This window comes from Zingiber officinale, chromosome 8A (assembly GCF_018446385.1).
Source record: "Zingiber officinale cultivar Zhangliang chromosome 8A, Zo_v1.1, whole genome shotgun sequence".
In the NCBI taxonomy this organism is placed as follows: Eukaryota; Viridiplantae; Streptophyta; class Magnoliopsida; order Zingiberales; family Zingiberaceae; genus Zingiber; species Zingiber officinale.
The window spans coordinates 2,278,996-2,300,066 of record NC_056000.1 but is presented as its reverse complement, the minus strand read 5'-3'; the positions used below and the strand labels follow the sequence as shown (position 1 = coordinate 2,300,066).

Below are 21,071 nucleotides of genomic sequence, written 5' to 3'. Positions count from 1 at the left end.
AAGACAAAATAGGTTTATTCTTACGATACCAACAAAATCCTAGAAAACATGAGAAGAGCAAGAAGATGCGAGGGCTGCTCTTGTTGTTGGAAGAGGGTAGCTATTGATAGATGTTGTGTTTCCTACTTGTCGGAGAAGAGAAAGGAGAAGAAAAGAGAACTCTTGTGTTCGAGAAGAGGAGAGAAAAAAATTACACTGCGGTGGGAGAAATGAAGGAAATATGGAAGAAGAGATAGCGAAAAATAAAAAAGAGAGATGGGCGAAGGCACGGTGTTGGAGTACGGCATGGTGGAGGTTATTGCATGCGTAGGGAGAAAAAATGAAAGAGAAGTTTCCTTAAAAATACTTTAATTCATTTTTAACCGATCGAGTTCGTTTAAATCTTAAACTTTGTTCGGCGATAACTTAGTTAAATCAACTCCAAATCAATCCCGATTTGAATCAACATAATTTTTATCTCCACGCCTATTTGTTGGATTTAGTTTGAATCCAATCCGATTTTAATTTAACGCTTTTACTTCGTGTTATACGATTTAATTCATCTGTTTATTGTCATATATTTTATTTTTTAAAATTCAATACTTTACATTCCTTAATGTTCCAAGTTGCAATATTTCCTAGTAAAAGTGATACCAATTGATAACTTAGGTCGAAAATTTTCCAAATATGTGATCAATTTTAGTTTTCCGACCATGAGATGATGAATCAGTATGTCAAATTGACTGTAAGAGTTTGATATTATTTTTTTAAAATAAATCTACGGGGTGGTCGCACCCCCTCGTCCCTATGTGGCTACGCCACTGACAGGATACTATATCAAAATCTACTAAATACTTCAAAACCATAATCTGTAATGTCCTATTCAATAAGAGCTTCAACTTGTTTCAAAGAACTTTAATAGCTTCAGCAAAATGTCAACAAGAGCCATTCATCTTCTTTCATCATGACGAAATTTGCTATGTTGTCTGCAGTTGTTGATAGATATAATTGTCAGGATGATATGAAAATATTTTTAAGCAATCTCTTCAACACCTCTGCCTTCAGAAAAATTGCTTCAAGATCTTTACCCTTAGCATTATCTTTTTCCTCGCCATTTAGCTTAAAGGTGCATAACTTCTATTGTGCCTCATCCATGCTGTATAAAGTTGGGATGGTAAAATATCCCTTTAGTTCTCCGGAAGCAATGAATCATAACTGTCCAAAAGAGTAGTTTTGAGCTGATTTGCTAAACAAACGGATCCTTCCAAGCTACCGGTGAGTCAAGAATAAGGTCGGGCACCTGGGTGGGAGTAACACCAAATGCCATCAAATATAAAAAAATTATACCAATATAAAATATTTTCCTAGTTTATTAATGATCTTGCTAAAGTTTATTGTTTTCAAAGCAAGGTGCATAATAACATTAAAAAATTGGATGTCATTTCAGCAAAGCCTAATATTGATAGGCACCAAGATTTCAAGTCATGCATTGCTTACCATGATAAGATGGATCCTCAAGGTTTTCATTGGATACGAATGGCTACTTGTGGAGTATCACTGCTAGTGGCAGGATTCAGGACGACAAGATCCAGATAACGCCAACAGTGTCACTTGTGGCATGTGTGACACCACAACTAATACTTGTCATTTAAATCTACACCAAACCCTGTCAATTTCATGACATTTAAATTAAAGGCATGGTTCTCAAGTGTTACATGTTATATGCTTGGAACAATTGTGGTTCATTCAATTTAGAGTTGAAGTTCTACTAACCTACGATTGGCTCAAAGTCGAACAAGAACTGGAACCTCGATGTGGACCTTACAGAAACGCTCCAGGATGGATAGACCCAGAGAACAATGATACCAATTATTCCAATAATGTCACTTGTCGAATGTTCAACACCACAACCAATCCTGGTCATGTCACTTTCATGTGAGCATGCAACTTCTTATTTCTGGTCACTTGTTTTATATCTCGAGACAAAAATTCTCATATCCAGTATAGGAATTCATAATAATTAAGGGATACTTGTCTCCGGGATATGATGGAAAGATATTAAGTTATCATTATTCATAGTTTGATTTCCAACTATTAGTTGTATGTATAAAAATTGGTTTTTATTAATTAAGGGATGTTGGGCTTCTGAGTCGTCCATCGTGAGCTCTTCCAGATGTACTCTAACGATTGATGGGAAATTTTAATTTTATGAAATTGAGTTGGTCGTTTCAGGTTTGACATTATCTGATCTGAATAATCATTATTTTTTTTATCACCATTAAGAGTATCAAATGCAAAGTTGTTGTTGGACCATGATAGTATGTAAATAACGAGATTTCTCAATTTAGCTGTTCTTAATACTTTGAACGCCATTGTTTTTGGCATGAAATATCAATTTTTGTGAAGTGTGCGGATTACTAATTTGAGTTAACTAAGAGCATGACATTGAAATTGGCAAATTGACATAAGGCGACTGTACTTCCCTCTAGCATCCTTATTATTATGTCAGGTCAATATTGAAAAGGTAAATCACATATGATCATTAATTTTTAAAGTATTGACTGACGCATGAGAGAGATTTTTATCTTGACTATATCAAAATTTAAACCCCAAATCTTAAGTTGACTGGACCGTCCTGAGAGAAAGAGTAAGTAAATTATATATTATAGGGCAGAAGAGCTTAAATATTTTTTGAAAAGATGAATTTTCAAAAATAAAAATTTCTAAACAATTGATTTATTTCTTATTTAATATCTCATACTAAATTCTTACATTTTTCAGTTAACTATGTGCTATTGAAGTTAATATTCAGAAAACTCAAATTCTTGTCATTTTAATTTTGAAATGTTTGAATAATTATCATCTTGAATAATCTTATTGAAATAATTAATAGGTAAACATTGAGATATTAAAAAAAATCCTTCTATCAACATCCATGTCGTAGAACAAGCCAGAGAAGAATAAAAGAGGTTAACCTCAATTAAAGATGATGTGGACAAATCATGTGGGTCGAAAGAGAAGGATTGGAACAGTGACATTACCTTAATGCCCCAATCTTCACAATAAATATATTTTCATCAAGGAACTAAGATTATATTTAAATAAATTCAAGGAGTTTTTTTAATAAAAAATTATTAATTGTTAGCTTAGCATTGACATCAGCATAGACTTTCTCAGATATTTTTTACAATTGATAATTTTAAAATACTATTTCATTAATATTAAATTACTATAAAATATTATTCAGGATTACTGAATAGTTTAGATAATAACTTAAAAGGAAACTAACATATTTTATCCTAGGAGCATTTTCCTAACAAAATAAAATTCATAAATGACATTTTAAAATTAATAAGATTTTAACAGTATTTTTTTTTAGTGGTGGTATTATAATTTATACCAATGCGGATGCTCCGTCTGTCCTTTCTCTTCCTCCGTCTGGTCTAGGAATCGTTGAGATGAGCGCCATCGCAGCGGCAACTCTGTTGAAACTTAGCCCTCATCGTCTCCTCTTCCTCTCCTCTTTGCTCTTGGGGTTGAGTTCCTTCTTGGACCTCAGATGCAGAGCGCAGACACAGACACTGGCTGACCATGAAGGTAAATCACTGCACTGCCTTCACTTTGATTTATTCTCTTCTTCTTCTTTTTTTTTTTTTTTGATTTTTCGTTTAAGGACTTACTTGAGGTTTTTCAAAGCTTAGCCTTGTTCTTCTCCTTCCTTCGGTTTTTGATTGTTAATGTCCGGAGTCTTAAAGATAAAGACTCCTTTTCTTCTTCTGCATATTTCTCACTTTTTCTGTGACATTTTGGTATTATAATGCTTTCCCTAATTTTTTGATCCAACGTTCTCTGAAAGCCCTCAAGTGAAAAAATGATGGATTTATCGAAAAAAGATTTCCCTTTTTCTTTTGATGTGTGTTTCCTCGATCAGTACACTTCGATTTTTTTCCCGGATAGTTCGAAAATATGTTAATATTTTCAAGCTGTTTAATATAAAAAAAAATAACTTTATACAGTGGCGTCAACATCTGTGTCTTTCCAAATACTAAAAGGAATCGCGTTACCCGAGATGTAGGCACGGCTCTGGGCTATATAATAAAATATATATATAAAATAATATAACATAGATATTTTTTTGAAACATAATATTGAATAGTCTAATAATTTTTAAAATAAATTGTCTTTATAAATGAGTCCATTTATAAAAAAAAAAAATGTGAAACCGCCACATCAGCGGCCCCCCTAGAGCCGGTCCCACGGATATGGAGGGAGATAAATGCAGATACACAGGTGGAAAGTGTATGGCGGAGACGTTAACCCACAGAACTATGCACTCCCCATCTGTGCTACGCCCTGGGGACATAAATGAGTCCATTTATGATAACTCTTTATGTGTTTGAGCTTATATTGTGTCACTATTAAGACTTTATCTTTATTAATAATAAATTTTAAGATATATATTACGAGGTAGTGTTTAATAAGGGCAGTGACCAAAAATCTTTTGTTGACCTTTGGATAACTTACCAGTTCAGCTTTTTATTATTATTATTATTATTATCATTTATTTTTAGTTGGGATTATGTATCTAACTTACTTCTACTAATTGATGTTAGTCATAATAGCGATTATCTTATGGGCAGGTGAGAAGTAGGAATTGAGGAGAAGATAAGAAGAAAAAATGGTTGTCCTCTAGATTTTTTTTTTAACAAAAAAAAAATTATTTAATAATTGAGGATAAATTTTCAAACAGCTAAATACATATTTATAAAGACTTCAGAAACTAAGACTCAAATAAAGGAAAGAAATCACAATATATAAACTATAATTTTTAATGTATAAAGAAAAGAAAGAAATTCTAAAAGAAAAGAAAATTATTAACATACTCACAATTCTAAAATTTCTAAACAGACTTAAAATAAAAAATAAAAAAATAAAAATTATCAAAAATACTTAAAATATCAAAAATACCTTGAATATCAAAAATATGAAAATTCAGGTAGATCAACTTGACATCCGATGTCTCCATGTTGATTCTCTTGATCATATATCTCACGATCTTCAAGATTTTGTATCGCCTCCGCTACACGTTGTGTTAAACTTATCTTTGTAAATCCTCAATCTCGTCTTGGGTGCTACGACAACAGTGCGAGGCTTCCTCAACCGGAACCTGCTTGGCATGATCACGACAACGATAGTATTTCATTGAATCTGATGTTTGACTTACTCATTCAGAATCTGCAAGATCTGATACCAACTGACGCTGGTAGGATAGTAAATATCCTACGGGTTGATGAGAAGGGAGAATTAAGGAGAAGGTAAGAAGAAAAAACCACTGTCCTCTAGATTTTCCGAAAAAGGGTCATTTTATTTAATAACCAATGATAATTCCTCAAACAACTAAAGATATCTTTATATAAACTTTAGACCCTAAGACTCAAATAATAGAAATGAATTAGGTTGTAAATTCATTTATAATCATTTCAAATAATAGAAAACCCTTAAAAGAAAACCAAGAAAATGTTTTCTATTGTTTTAATTGTCCCTTTTATAAATGTCCCAAGGTTAAGTGTTGTCCTACCGTTAGCATTTCACTAGGAACAATGCCAAGTAATAATTGGTGGTATCTCTATTATTAGTTATTCAAGCTTATCAAATTGGCTTATAGTAATAATATATGTTCTGCTGTGACCTGGTGGACTTGTTTTAATGTTAATCTCTCATCTATTTTCAAATTTTAACTCTACACTAAAGTTTGTCAAATATTTGCCAATTTTATGAGATTTAAATTAGCAAGTCAATTGTGGATCATTTAATATACAGTTAGAGTTCTACGAAGGATTGGCTCAAAGTTGAACTGGAACTTCGGTAGGAACCCTTGTGGAAGGGCTCCAATACAGCAAGACCCAGATTTCGTCAACAATGTCACTTGTGGCCTGTGTAACAACACAACCAATACTTGTCAAGTGACTTCCATGTAAGCAACTTCTGATTTCTGGTCACTTTTACTTAGAGGCGATATACTATATTGTAATGAAAATTTTATATCATACTGTATGTTGATCGAAAAATTTGATTTTTGAAAAATATATATTGATGCTGTACCAAAATTTTTAGTGTGGTTAAATTTCATACTGTTCATATCAAAATTATTTGGTATTTTGATATTTTCGATATACCAAAATTATAAAAAAAATATTTATCATAAATCACTAGTGGTGTTGGATTTTGAAAAGTAGCACCACTGTTGTTGGTTTTCAAAAATCAAGTGGTGCTGGATTTCGAAATCCAACATACAATGGTGTTAGTTTGCAAAATTCAACACCACTAAATAATTTATAAAAAAATTATTTGATATTTTAGTATACTGAAAAATAATAATTCTTATAGTGATATTGATATCAAAAAATTCAATATGATATAATATCGTACTAAAATTTTATTGAAATTTTTTATATGAATGATATATATCGATATGGTATATACGATATATCAAAATTATAGGTATTTTTGTTGAGTTTAATTCAAACTATTTTTCTTGTTTTTTTGTTGTTGTTTTGGTAATGCATATGTGTATGCATTTAGTCCCACATTGCTAAGCTAAGAATGTTGGAAGACCTTATATATGGAGTCCTTCCATCCTTGCTTAGCAAAGTTAAGGGGACCTACACGCATGCGCGGGCCGAGCCCAAATCAGGTGGTTTCGGGGGTTCGAGCCGGAAATCCATAAACTGGGCGTGACACACGCGATCATCACGCGCAGGGGGGGTGCAAATCCCCAGCTCGTGGACATGGGGACACAATATTTTCGGGACAGAGGATTTCATCTCCAGCTCGTGGGCCTCACGCTTATATTTACCTGTTTATTGCATTGCTATTTTGGTGCAAATATATTATTGTGTTAGTGCTCTCATACAACAACAATTTTAACCATCTCTATTTTTACTTGCTTTAATATCTTTCGAGATAAAAACTATCTTATCTAACATGGGAATTCATGATTAAGGGGTGCTTGTCATCATGCTTTTATTCATGGCCTCATTGGAATTAATGATACGACTATTAATAATATAAATGTACAAATTGGCTCCTTTTCTAATAGCTCAATATTGTGTGACTAATTGTCGGCCAATCAACTTTAACAAAGACAATAAAAAACCTCGGTAACTTTTGGTTCCACCTAGTGTTAATTAAAGTTCAATTGACAAATTTGTTTATTTCTTTTTCAGCCTTCTTAAGGGGCAGAATTTGACTGGAGAGCTGCCGGCTGAGTTTGCCAACCTTACTTCCTTGAACACACTGTGAGTCACTGCAGTAATTAACTAATGCCTTGTTTTTTTCTGAATGATAAAGCCATAGCTCACTTGTGTTTAGCAGAGATCTTACAAGGAACTATCTGAATGGAACTATCCCAATTAAATGGGGAACCCTTCGCCTCACCAATCTGTAATTTATATACCTTTACAGTCTTCTTCCATTTCTTTTTTTGATATGCATGAGGGTTCTTTTGTAACAAAAGATTTACAGGTCTCTTTTGGGAAATCGGATATCTGGGAGCATCCCTGAAGAGCTTGGAAATATCACATCACTCACAGAGCTGTACATTCCTTTGTCCTCCGCCATAATTTTCTTTTCTTCTATAATATTTTATGGTACTAATTACATAAACATATATTACTTGTGATAGGGTATTAGAAGCAAACTTTCTAGAAGGCTCAATTCCTGAATCCCTTGGCAAGCTCAGTAATTTGACTCGCTTGTAAGATGGATACACGCACTCTGTCATTAGTTTTGATCTATATATATATGCAATGTAACTTGATTCATGCTTTTGTGTTCGTTACAGATTGCTTTCATCAAATAATCTGACAGGGGAATTACCAGAATCACTTGGCAATCTCCACAACTTAAAAGACTTGTATGTTACATCTCATGTATCTTATCGATATAGAAGTATTTTTTTTCTGCTAAAAAACATGAAACTCTAGCTGAGCAAGTTAAGCATTGAACATTCATCTGCAAACTTAACAACATACTTGTGTGACAATATTTTGTCATAAGTATTCATAAATAAAAGCCTAGCAAGCTACACATTAATTGCACATTCATCTACAAACATAATAAGTTAATGTGTAGATTTTTGTCATTAGTATTCAACCTTATTGATTAAAACAAGTTACCATGGTAAATATGAAGCAATCCTCCTTATTCCTGCAGTATAAACAAGTTACCATGGTTTATGATTTATCTTCATAAATCAATCTGCATAAAGGAGTTTATTTGAAGTGTCAAACACAGCATTTTTGCTTGAGCCAATAAAATTTAACAGTCTAGTCGCACTGCATGCTTAAACCTTTTGCTTTTCTTTTCCCAGTAGAATAGATGGGAATCCAATTTCTGGCAGAATACCAAGTTTCATTGGTAACTGGACAAATCTTAAACGCTTGTAAGTCGTTAATCACTGCTATTCTAGACCAAATGTTAATCATTATTAAATTTCATTATGAACAAGTTGGATACTCGAACCATGTGTGCTAGTGACATGCAAGGGACGTCTATGGAAGGTTCTTTTCCTCGCAACTTCTCTGGACTGGAATCAATTACTGAATTGTAAGAACAATTAGTTAGTATTTCAATCTGCTTGAAGTGGTTTAAGACATATTTGAAATTTATTTGCTGCAAATCCAGGAGGGTGACTGACTGGAAAGGGGGAGATGGACAGTTTCCTCAACTGCAGAATATGACTCAAATGAAGGAATTGTAAGTTAGCCACCAAATATCATCAGTGAAGTAGCTTCTATTTGAATGTATATTGGTATAAATATACATATCTTTGCTTTATTGACTGTTATTTCATATAGGGTTCTTAGGAACCTGTCAATATCCGGTGAAATTCCTGATTATATTGGAACAATGAAAAGTCTAAAAACTTTGTAAGATTTTCTCTCGTTGGAAGCTCTACCGGTTTCATTAACAAGTTCAATAATCAACATGATGTTAATCTTGCTTTTACTTGCCAAATTAATTCCTCAGAGATTTAAGCTTTAACAACTTGACCGGGCAAATCCCAAATAGCTTTGACCCACGAGGAAAGTTACGATTTATGTAAGTGTAGCAGTTATAGACAGTATTTGTCGTTGTGTTACATCTCTGCACCAGTAATAATTTTGCAGATCTCACATCCATTTAATATGTTCAGGTATCTGACCAATAACAAGCTCAGTGGAAGTATTCCATCATGGATTTTGTCAAGCAGGAAAAATTTGTATGTCTGCTCTCAGTTAGATCACTAATCCATCTGACTAGAAGAATGAACTTTTGCATGACAAACATCAAGCTTATAAGGTCTTCTATTGCAGGGATGTCTCTTATAATTCTTTTAATGGATCTCCACCAACATCCTGCCAGTCACGAGATGGAGTGTAAGATTCAATAATTATCTATTAAACTGTTTATAGCTCTTAAAACTTGTTCCACTAAGAATTTAACTTTTGGTATGCAGAAACCTGGTTTCAAGTTTTTCTACAAATGAAAACTCGTAAGCTTTTGATACTTGCTTCTTGTTTTTTACTCATAGATCGAGAAGAATAAGATTTAGCGTATAGATAAACAAAAAGAGACTCATTATATATCCCATATGTGATTTGTCTTCTGACATATGGCATAATTGCTAAATTTCCCTTATGGAACTAAATCATATTTATAATATTAATTCTTGCCTTTTGGCCTCAAACTAGATTATAGATGTTATGTTTAGCTTGTTAGACAAAGCAGGAATCCCAAAGAGATGACAGAAATACAACAAAAATTCAGCGATTGAGAAACTTTGATATTGCAACCTCTATGTTGGTGATGTTCTTCAAAAGAATACTTTAATTAAATTGTTTATACTTCCAAACTGAATTGTTGTGTGTGTTCCCACCTGCGCGCGTGTGTGAGTATAACTGTATTGTAGTGAAGTTAGTTTATCAATTATATGTTTTTTATCTTATTGTCCTTTTGTTCATTGCGATAAATTGTGAAAGATTGCATAGAAAAAGGATAAAGTAGTTTTTTTAATGTGTTTGCTCTTGATAAAGAGTTAATGTTGGGATAAACACCGAATTCGATGCTATTATGTGAGGGAAAGAGTTGCCCGAGATTTTTTTTTATAATATTAGAAAGATGGTGCTAAAACATAGGATAACCTATCTTCTGAATCAATGTGTTATGATAAAAAGAGCTGTAGAAACACAAAGTGACCATCTAGGAAAAAAAACATTGTTTTAACAAGTAATTGGTTTGGTTGCTGGCCAACTTTGTGGTTTGGACAGGGGACTTACTTGCATACCAATAGGCCCAAACGGTCTATGTAGACATTTTAGGCGGTCTAGGTGAGGTAGACCGATAATAGACAGCTCCTATTTTTTTAAAAAAGATCCATTTGTTAGAATCGTTTCATTTGGATAATCAAAAGTTAAAACTCCAATATAATCAATAGCTCCTACCTCACACCTTTGTTTGATCGGCACCCCTTTGCTGCCCCTCCAACTTGGAACTTCTCTTATGGTATAAATCCTACATCAGAGGTGCTCCTTTCCTCTAAATGTGTGGGTGTATCAACTTTTTGACACTACTTAGCATGAAAGTTTAATGGTTCAGCTTTTCCAGAAATGTATTATATTTTATTTCTAAGTACCTCTGTGCTCTCAATGAAACATGCAGTGCCGTAGGCAAAGAGATTGATTGACAAAAGTAATGGTTAGAAATGTCTAAACTTCACCAATGAAACACATTCTTTTGATTTGAGAATAATAAACTTAAATGAAGGGGTCAAACTGAGATAAAAAAGAAGAAGAATATGGGCTCAGTGCGAACAATTTAATCGAATTGTGCGATTCAATTGTGGAATCTCACACCAAAGGTTTATATTTTGTATGGTTTTGCAGGATACTCTCATGCTTAAGGAAGAATCTCCCTTGCTCAGGCAAATCAAGAAGTAGGTATACGAGCTTTTAAAGGATTATCATAAAAATAAAATTGAGATATAATTCAAGTTAATAGAGTTAATAATAAATATTGGCATTGATTTCACATGATTCTTATCTCCCATCATTTTGCAGATTGTGAGTTATTCATTAACTGTGGTGGTAAGAAAGTGACTATTGACAGGCATGAATACCAAGATGATTCATTTGACAGAATGGATCACTCAACCTATCGTGAGAGCAACAATGGAGCATGGGCATACAGCAATACTGGTGATTTTATCGGAAATGAGGACACATCTTTTATTGCACATAATTCTTCAATCCTGAATATGAGTAATCCTGAATTATACACGACAGCTCGGCTTAGTCCTCTTTCCATGAAATACTATGGTCTATGCCTACAGAAAGGAAGCTACACAGTGAGACTCCATTTTGCTGAGATTATGTTCACTGATGACCAAACATATGCTAGTGTGGGAAGACGTTTGTTTGATGTATCAATCCAGGTGATTGATTTTTTGGCCTATAATTAATTCTTGTTGTTTTTTCTTACAAGATATTCATAATACTTTAACAATCCTTTTCTTTGAAAAGTCTTTGATGTGTTAACTCATCGATTAACCAGATAGATAATACTCTAAACGTCGCAGGGCCAAAAAGTTCTGCAGGATTTCAACATTGCAAAAGAAGCTCATGGAACTGGCAAGGTGCTTATTAAAAACTTCACTACTTGGGTTAACGACACACTGGAGATTCACTTTCAGTGGGGTGGCAAGGGAACAAACAGCATCCCTGTGAGAAGTGTATACGGACCTCTGATCTCAGCCATTTCTATCACTCCGAGTAAGTTTTTTGAAATCATATTTGATTTTCCATTAATATCTTGCTTGATAATAATAAATTATGTTGCGTTTTGTAGATTTTAAGGCAGATTGCAAGGATAAAAGCAAGCTATCTGTTGGGGTCATTGTGGGCATTGTTGTAGCAACTTGTTTGGTACTCATTCTTGCCTTAAACATCATTTGGTTTTACTTCATCATGAAAGACCCTCAAGACAATGGTAAGCTATAGTTTTAATTTTCTATAAGCATGTCCCGAATTAAAGACTCGCATTAAAAGAAAAAGTTGCTCATGGGATCTTTGCTTAGTTAAACACTAACGATCATGCAGAATTCAATGGCCTCGAGCTGCAAACTGGCTACTTCACTCTGAAACAGATTAAAGCTGCTACTAGGAATTTTGATCCTGAAAATAAGATAGGTGAAGGCGGGTTTGGTCCAGTGTACAAGGTATAAATATATTTGCAAATTGGACTTTTTTTATTAATCTAAATTGTGACAAATGCATTGGTTTCTCTTGTAGTATTTCAACTTTAAATTATTTGCAATATCATGTTTAGTGGTTATTTTTAATTTTGACTGTCTCAGGGTGTACTGTCAGATGGTTCCATGATAGCTGTCAAGCAACTTTCTTCCAAATCTAGACAAGGGAACCGTGAATTTGTCAATGAAATAGGAATGATATCAGCTTTACAACATCCAAATCTAGTGAAGCTCTATGGTTGTTGTATAGAAGCAAATCAATTATTGCTTATCTACGAATACATGGAGAATAATTCTCTCGCTCGTGCTTTATTTGGTATGTGTTTATTTAGTTGCACAAATAGATTGCTGGAAATGTGCTCTTGGTTCCGTCTATAACATTTACTTCACAAATCATTTGTAAAAGATGCAAGGTTAAACCTGGGTTTTAATAGGTCCACCGAAATATCGTCTCAATCTAGAATGGCAAACAAGACGCAATATTTGCATAGGGATAGCGAGAGGATTGTCATATCTTCACGAGGAGTCAAGGCTGAAGATTGTTCACCGAGACATCAAGGCGACAAACATTCTACTAGATAAAGATCTCAATGCAAAAATTTCGGACTTTGGTTTGGCCAAACTTGATGAAGAAGAAAACACTCATATCAGCACAAGAATAGCAGGGACAATGTGCGTTGTATTATTGATTTATTCGTACTATTACTTTTCTTAAAATGCATATTTGAAGAACTAATCCAACATTTATCTAACTAGGATCTTGCTCAAGATGAAATATCCAATGTATGCAATTAAATTAAGAAAATACACATATCATATGTTGATAATGGAATTTAATGACATAGGCCTATTGAGAGAGTTACATTTTTGAAATGAAGGCATCATATTGAGTTGTTATTATTGTTCTGAATTAGCAAAGGCACTATTTGTGCAATTCAATCGGATGTAAACTTTGTGACTCTTGCAGAGGTTACATGGCTCCAGAGTATGCAATGAGAGGTCGCTTGACATACAAAGCAGATGTATATAGTTTTGGGGTGGTGACACTAGAACTTGTCAGTGGAATGAGCAATAACACCAATTATAGGCCTGAGGAGGAATTTGTTTATCTTCTTGATTGGGTAAGGAGAAGTATTTCATTTTCTTTTCATTGATGTGAGATCTTTTATGATTGATCACTAATTCCTAGTCATAACCAAATTTGCTCTGTATGATGAGTTTGGTTAAAAAACCTTATTAGAACACTTTTAGATTTTTAGAAAAAGACTTCAAAAGTTGAAAAGAGACCGAAAACAAATATTTAGAATTATTTGTTCAAGGATTAGTTTGAACCAAACTATTTAGGAACAAATAAAGTGATTTAGTGTTCAATCACTATACAAATATTTTATTTCTTGCAATTTTTGGACAGACATGCTCGTAATTAGTTTCTCGTTTAATTTGCACTGGTCAATTAAACATCTAATTAACCATGGTTGTAGGTATCAAACAATGTGCAAGTCAATGCAGTTATACAGATCTTTCTTGCTTTTTAACTTTTCCCTCTTTTTAGAAAACTGCGTTGTCATTTTCATTTCCATTAAAGTTGGGCTCCTTTTCATTTAAATTGTTTGATACATGAGTACAAATTCTAACTGGAATCTTCTCATTTCTTTTTCAAACCAAGGAAAAAAAATCTACTAAGCAATAGACTGTTCTGTTATTGAATCTTACTGGACCTCAATAATGTATTCCATTCTGCAGGCTTATGTTTTGCAAGAGCAGGAAAATTTGCTTGAATTAGTTGACCAAAGCCTTGGCTCCAACTACTCAAAGGAGGAAGCACTGCAAATGTTGGAACTGTCTCTTGTTTGTACCAACCCTTCCCCAACCCTCAGGCCTGCAATGTCATCTGTGGTAAGCATGCTTGAAGGCAATATGCCGGTGAAGGTCATGACGGCAAATCGAGCAGCTTCAACGGTCGACGACGTGAGGTTCAAAACTTTGGAGATGGTCTCCCATGACAGCCAAACATAGAGCTCCGTCGTAGGCTCGTCGATTGATTCCTCTATCTCAGCATCAAGTGGCAAGAACTCACAGGCAAAAACAAGTCACCCTCTGCTTCACTACGCAGATTAGGGCGAAGAAATGATGCTTTCATAAGGATCACGTTCAAACACTCATGTAAATGCTTATAAAGAAGTGTGTTATTTTTTTCCCTGAAGAATAATTGCAATCGTTTAAGTAAATTCAGCCCTAGAAACTGCAACTATAAAACTCAGTAAACTCTGTATACTGTTTAGCAAACCTACTTATGTTTTTTATAGTATCATTTCATTCTCAGTATTAATACAGAAGTGTTTGATTTTGTTGATGTCTGTTTCATTCACTGGCAATGAACAAGTCTTCACTACAGGAATTTACTCTTGTTTCACTTGGTTTAAGCAATCACCAGCTATAGCAACATATATGATATTTAGTTATTTTGTGTTGGCCTGGGACGGGCTGATGAAGGTGTTGGAGGTGAACGAATTGTTTTTTACCACCATATATGATATTTAGCTTCACAATTTCTGCTAGTTTCTATCAATTCTATGTATGATTGTAATTGGGTTTTCTAAGAAGGTGGCTGCTTCCTACAACACTTGAATGGCTAAAACTTTTACCCTTTTAGTCGTGCCATGAAAAATGAGACTGCAAGATCTTTCTGATAATATATCTGATTCAACCACTTGAATTTTATATTGAAAACATAGTGAATTTCCTTGTGGGCCATGCTTTTTTTTTTTTTTGGTGTAACTGGATATCCAGTTCTAGTTCTTGTGAGTTTAATAATCAATAGATAATATTTGTCTAGGCTCAAGTTTTTGCCATTGTAATTTTGAATTGTCTTAATGATTATCATTTAGAACAATCTTACCGAAATAATTAATAGATAAACATTGAGATATTAGAACAATCCTTTCATGAACATCGAATTCATTGAACAAGTCAAACAAAATAAGAGAAAACGAATGAGAAAGGTAAAACAGATATGTTGCCTCAATTAAAGATGATGTTGAGAGTGGTCAAGCATGTGGGTCATAGATTGGAAAAGAATTCAAGAGAGTTTTTTTTTTTAAAAAAAAATATTAATTGTTACTTGTTAGCTTAGCATTGACTTAGGCATTGACTTCTTTAGGGTAATTTCTCAGTATTTTTTTAAATATTGTTAAAAATGATGTTTTTAAAATACTATTTTATTGATATTAAAATACTCTAAAATATTGTTTTATGATTAGTGAATGATTTAGGTATTAATTAAAAAAGGTAAAATATATAATTTATATATTTTAGGAGCATTTTACTACCAAAATATAAATTATAAAGGTCATTTTAAAATTAATAAAAATTTAAAAGGTATTTTAAAAAAATGAATTACCATAATTACTTTTTCACCTAAAACAATTTTAGTAGACAGGTCTGGGCCCACCGGGCCAGGCCTAATTAAATTAAACCATAAATCTGAAAGATAGTACTACACATCATTATATTTATTTCTCCAATTGACATATGACGCATTATTTTATGGAAACGTGGATGGATTTATTCTCCTCGGTCGCATTCTACCCTAAAGATGTAGAATATTTACGTTGTCCTCCAATATCCAAATATTCACGATTCGTTGCTTAAATATGATAATTTATAGAATTTTTTTAAATAAGACTTTTAAATAAGACATGTAATTAAAAGATGCTGGATTTCTAAATTATTTATCATGTGCACTTTTTGATGGTTGGCTCTGGTTGGCTCCGGCGGATGCCCTATTAATTTTATTTGTGTGATTTTCATATTCTCTTTAAAAAAAACTAGACACTAAGGGGGTGTTTGGTTAAATGATGGGAATCACTATAGGTATAGGTTTGATAGTAGAGTGGAATGAGAATAGGAATGGAATTGAAACCCATCAAGTTATATGAGTTTGGTTGATTCCCATAAATCTAGTAATCATTCCCAAAATGTCATTCCCAAACTCACAATCCAAACACTATCTTTTACTATTATTCAATTCCCTCATTCCCAAACTCATCAACCAAACACCCCCTAAGTTTAATTTCCATGCTCTTTTACAAGAAATAATATTAGAGTTAATAATCATACATGGAGGAAAATGTGATAATGCTCACTCAGGTGGTCCAGTATCGTTGGTCCCCCGATTAAATACAGACAAATAAATTATAAAGATATTTTGACCTAGCACAACGACTCTTTGTACGAGGGATGTTAGACACCAACGAAGTATTTTGCATTTGTTGGAAGTCGAAAATTGACCACAAATCTATTGGACCAACCATCCATACCTCAAGCGTCCCTTATAGCTTGTCCCCTAAATGGCTAGGGGTGGGAGGAGTTTTTTCGACGAGGAAGGAGTTAATAAGCATACATGTTATAAAGTATTATGGACCTAGGTGTTTTATTAAAATGGTTCTCTTTTTTGCGCATGTCTTGGAGAAAATAACTCCTCCCCTATGGTTCTCTTTTCATCAAACTAATTCTACCTCATCCCTCACAACATGTTGATTTTTTTATTTTTTTTTTATTTTTTATTTGTCCCCTGGGGACGGTGCGATGGTTAAGACATGGGATGTTGCCACATGAGGTCTTGAGGTCGAAACTCGGCGTGACCGAGCATAACCTCCCCCATGTCTTGGTCATTTGTACTAATGGCTAGTAGTCACCCGTGATTTACCTCCTCCGCGTTGGCCTAGGGACGAATTGACGGGGGCGCTGGGGGCGAGCGAATCGCCTTTTGCCACATGTTGATTTTTTTTTTTTTTAAATTTTATAAACTTTAGTTTGCAGCATTAAGTTTCATATGTTTCTCCTATATATACTTCTATCTTCATTTGTCCCCTTAATCTCTTGGCTGTAGTGTGGCCCATTTCCTGCAAATGTGTGGGTACATCAACTTTTTGAACTACCCCTACTTATCATGAATATTTAATGACATTTTTCTTTTCCAAAAAATTATTATATTTTATTGTTAAGTATCTCTATGTTCTAAATAAAACATGCAATGTCGTAGATTAGAAATGTCTAAACTTCACCTGTGAAAAACATGCTTTTGATTCAATAATTTGATGAAAAAACTTAAATGAAAAACTGAGAGAAAAAAAAAGAAGAATGTCTACTTTTAATGAAATTGTGCAATCAGATTGTAAAATCTCATACCAAATGTTTCTGCTTTGTATGGTTTAGCAGGATAGCCTCATGCTTAAGGAAGAATCTTCCTTGTTCAGGGAAATCAAAAAGTAGGTATATAAGCTTTTAAAAAGGATTACTAGAAAATTGCGATATCATTCAAGTCAATAAAGTTAATGACAAATATTTGGCATGATTCTATCCCCCATCATTTTGCAGATTGTGAGCTGTTCATTAACTGTGGTGGTAGAAGAGTGACTATTGACGGACATGAGTACCAAGATGATTTATCTGGCATTATTGATCACTCTACCTATCGTGACAATGGAGCATGGGCATACAGCAATACTGGAGATTTTATCGGAAATGTTTCATCATCTTTTATTGCATGGAATTCATCAATCCTTAATATGAGTAATCCAGAATTATACACGACAGCTCGGCTTAGTCCTCTTTCACTAAAATACTATGGTCTATGCCTACAGACAGGAAATTACACAGTGGGTCTCCATTTTGCCGAGATTATGCTCACTGATGACCAAACTTTTGCTAGTGTGGGAAGACGTTTGTTTGATGTGTCAATCCAGGTGATTGAGTTTTTAGCATATAATTCATTCTCCTTGTTCATTTCTTCCTTACAAAATGGTTGCATTCATAATACTTCAATAGTCCTATTCTTTGAGAAATCTTTTATGTGCTAATTCATCTATTAACCAGATAATATTCTAAACGAATGCAGGGTCAAAAAGTTCTGTGGGACTTCAACATTGCAAAAGAAGCTAATGGAACTGGCAAGGTGCTTATCAGAAACTTCACTACTTGGGTTAATGACACACTCGAGATTCACTTTCAGTGGCGTGGCAAGGGAACAAACTCCATCCCTTGGAGGAGTGTATATGGACCTCTTATCTCAGCCATTTCTATCACTCCGAGTAAGTCCTTTTGAAATGGTTTTTCATTTTCCATTAATATCTTGCACAATAATAAAAAATTATGTTGCTTCGTGTAGATTTTGAGGCTAATTGCAAGGATAAAAAAAGCAAGCTATCTGTTGGGGTTATTGTGGGCATTGTTATAGCATCTTGTTTTGTGCTTATTCTTGCCTTCAACATCATTTGGTTTTGCTTCACCAAGAAAGATCCTAGAGACAACGGTAAGCTATAGTTTTAAGTTATATAAGCATGCCCCAAATTCAAAGGCAAAGTTCATGGGTCTTTGCTTAGATAAACACTAACGATCATGCAGAATTCAAAGGCCTCGAGTTGCAAACTGGCTACTTCACTCTGAAACAGATTAAAACTGCTACTAGGAATTTTGATCTTGAAAATAAGATAGGTGAAGGTGGGTTTGGTCCCGTGTACAAGGTATAAAAATGCATTTGCAAATTGTGTATATTTTTTTTATTTTAAATTGTGACAAATGCATTGTTTTCTCTGGTTGTATTTCAACTTTAAATTATTGCAATAACATGTTTAGTGGTTTTTTGTTAATTATGACCGACTCAGGGTGTACTGGCGGATGGTTCCTTGATAGCTGTCAAGCAACTTTCTTCTAAATCTAGGCAAGGGAACCGTGAATTTGTCAATGAAATAGGAATGATATCAGCTTTACAACATCCAAATCTCGTGAAGCTCTATGGCTGCTGTATAGAAGGAAATCAGTTGTTGCTTATCTACGAATACATGGAGAATAACTCTCTAGCTCGTGCTTTATTTGGTATGTGATTATCTAGTTACACAGACAGATTGCTAGAATTGTGCTCTTGGTTTTGTCTATAGCATTTACTCTATAAATCATTTGCAAAAGATACAAGGCTAAACTTGGGTTTTAATAGCTCCACCGAAATATCGCCTCGATATAGAATGGCAAACAAGACGTAATATTTGCATAGGGATAGCGAGAGGCTTGTCATATCTTCACGAGGAGTCGAGGCTAAAGATTGTTCACCGAGACATCAAGGCGACAAACATTCTACTAGATAAAGATCTAAATGTAAAAATTTCTGACTTTGGTTTGGCCAGACTTGATGAAGAAGAAAACACTCATATCAGCACAAGAATAGCAGGGACAGTGTGAGTAGTATTATTGCTTTATTCATTGTATTACTTAAGGCATTGTCTTGAGTTGTTACTATTGCTCCGAATTAGCAAAAGCATTGTTTGTGCAATGCAACCTGATGTAAACTTTGTAACTGTTGCAGAGGTTACATGGCTCCAGAGTATGCAATGAGAGGTTACTTGACAGACAAAGCAGATGTATATAGTTTTGGGGTAGTAACACTAGAAATTGTCAGCGGAATGAGCAATACTAATTATAGGCCTAAGGAGGAATTTGTTTATCTTCATGATTGGGTAAGGAAGTATTTCTTTTTCTTTTCGTTGATGTGAGATCTTTTATGATAGATCACTAATTCCTAGTCATAACCAAATTTTCCCTGTAGGGTGAGTTTGGTTAGAAAATTCTTCTCAGAACACTTTTAGATTTTTAGAAAAAAATAAACTTCAAAAGTTGAGAAGAGACATAAAACAAATATTTAGAATCATTTGTTCAAAGATATTTTATTTCTTGTAATTTTTGGACAGACATGCTCGTAATTAGTTTCTAGTTTAATTTGCTTGGGCCAATAGGCATCTAATTAATCATGGTTGCAGCTGCATCAAACAATGTGCAAGTCAATGTAGTTATACAGATCTTGCTTAAATCGTTTCTATGCTGCATTCTCATTATCATTTTCATTAAACTTGGGCTTCTTTTCATCTAGATTGTTTGATACATATGTACAAATTCTAATTGGCATTTTCTCATTTCTTTTTCAAAATAAGGAAAAAAAAAATCTACTAAACAATAGACTGTTCTGTTATTGAATCTTACTGGATTTCAATAATGTATTCCATTCCGCAGGCTTATGTTTTGCAAGAGCAGGGAAATTTGCTTGAATTGGTTGACCAAAGCCTTGGCTCCAACTACTCGAAGGAGGAAGCACTGCAAATGCTGGAGCTGTCTCTTGTTTGCACCAACCCCTCCCCGACGCTCAGGCCTGCAATGTCATCTGTGATAAGCATGCTTGAAGGCAAGATGCCAGTTAAGGTCATGCCCGCAAATCGAGCAGCGGCTGCAGTTGATAACGTGAGGTTCAAAGCTTTGGAGAAGGTCTCCCAAGACAGCCAAACACAGAGCTCCATCGATGGCCCATCGATTGGTTCCTCTATCTCAGCATCAGCATCAAGTGGCAAGAACTCACAAGCAAAAACAAGTCACCCCCTGCTTCACTACACAGATTAGGGCGAAGAAATGATGCTTGCATTGGGATAACGTTCAAACAGTCATGGGAATGCTCATAAAGAAATGTGTTATTTTTTATAATGAAGAATAATTGCAAACATTTAAGTAAATTATTCCCTATAAATTCGAACTATAAAACTCAGGAAAGCCAGTTCAGTGTTTAGCATACCTACTTAAGTTTCTTATACTATGTGTTTTTGTCAGAGATCATCGTCGGGTAAGTCATGGAAGAGCAACGGTTGTGGAGAACATTACATATAACACACTAACATAAACACTTAGCAAGAGGTTCGAAGTGTCCTATAAACACCAAGCAAGAGATTCGAATGAGCGCTGAAAAATTCTTTATTGTGTATTCAAA

At 34.1% G+C, this 21,071-nt stretch overlaps 2 protein-coding genes across 3 annotated transcripts; both read left to right on the top strand.

Annotated features, from left to right (window-relative positions):
* The first annotated feature begins 3,382 nt into the window (after positions 1–3,382).
* On the top strand, positions 3,383–14,621 carry LOC122011859 (probable LRR receptor-like serine/threonine-protein kinase At1g53440). 2 transcript variants are annotated; one of them, XM_042568266.1, is made up of 24 exons: positions 3,383–3,576; positions 5,800–5,953; positions 7,206–7,277; positions 7,354–7,422; positions 7,504–7,575; positions 7,664–7,735; positions 7,823–7,894; positions 8,354–8,422; positions 8,515–8,586; positions 8,665–8,736; positions 8,838–8,909; positions 9,010–9,081; positions 9,176–9,241; positions 9,336–9,398; positions 9,479–9,514; positions 10,905–10,954; positions 11,079–11,452; positions 11,597–11,789; positions 11,866–12,006; positions 12,117–12,235; positions 12,374–12,584; positions 12,703–12,940; positions 13,236–13,389; positions 14,012–14,621. In XM_042568266.1, the coding sequence occupies exons 1-24, from the start codon at positions 3,438–3,440 to the stop codon at positions 14,282–14,284; spliced, it is 2,925 nt and encodes a 974-aa protein (XP_042424200.1). In that variant the 5' UTR covers positions 3,383–3,437; the 3' UTR covers positions 14,285–14,621. The 2 variants fall into 2 exon arrangements, with proteins under 2 accessions (XP_042424200.1, XP_042424199.1); XM_042568265.1 differs by having other exon boundaries at positions 3,384–3,576; positions 8,351–8,422.
* A 2,802-nt stretch (positions 14,622–17,423) lies between these two features.
* Positions 17,424–20,848, top strand: LOC122009549 (probable LRR receptor-like serine/threonine-protein kinase At1g53440). Its single transcript, XM_042565748.1, has 9 exons — positions 17,424–17,538; positions 17,648–18,015; positions 18,168–18,360; positions 18,438–18,581; positions 18,674–18,792; positions 18,934–19,144; positions 19,263–19,500; positions 19,629–19,779; positions 20,330–20,848. The coding sequence occupies exons 1-9, from the start codon at positions 17,424–17,426 to the stop codon at positions 20,708–20,710; spliced, it is 1,920 nt and encodes a 639-aa protein (XP_042421682.1). The 3' UTR covers positions 20,711–20,848.
* The last annotated feature ends 223 nt before the right edge of the window (positions 20,849–21,071 follow it).

Excerpts from the sequence above, each read along its gene's own strand:
- LOC122009549 (XM_042565748.1), top strand. The coding sequence starts at position 17,424 with ATGAAATTGTGCAATCAGATTGTAAAATCTCATACCAAATGTTTCTGC. Across the intron at positions 17,539-17,647 it reads TTGTTCAGGGAAATCAAAAA|ATTGTGAGCTGTTCATTAAC; the intron begins GTAGGTATATAA and ends ATCATTTTGCAG. Across the intron at positions 18,361-18,437 it reads AGCCATTTCTATCACTCCGA|ATTTTGAGGCTAATTGCAAG; the intron begins GTAAGTCCTTTT and ends TGCTTCGTGTAG.
- LOC122011859 (XM_042568265.1), top strand. The coding sequence starts at position 3,438 with ATGAGCGCCATCGCAGCGGCAACTCTGTTGAAACTTAGCCCTCATCGT. Across the intron at positions 8,423-8,514 it reads TGGACAAATCTTAAACGCTT|TGACATGCAAGGGACGTCTA; the intron begins GTAAGTCGTTAA and ends CATGTGTGCTAG. Across the intron at positions 9,082-9,175 it reads CGAGGAAAGTTACGATTTAT|GTATCTGACCAATAACAAGC; the intron begins GTAAGTGTAGCA and ends TAATATGTTCAG.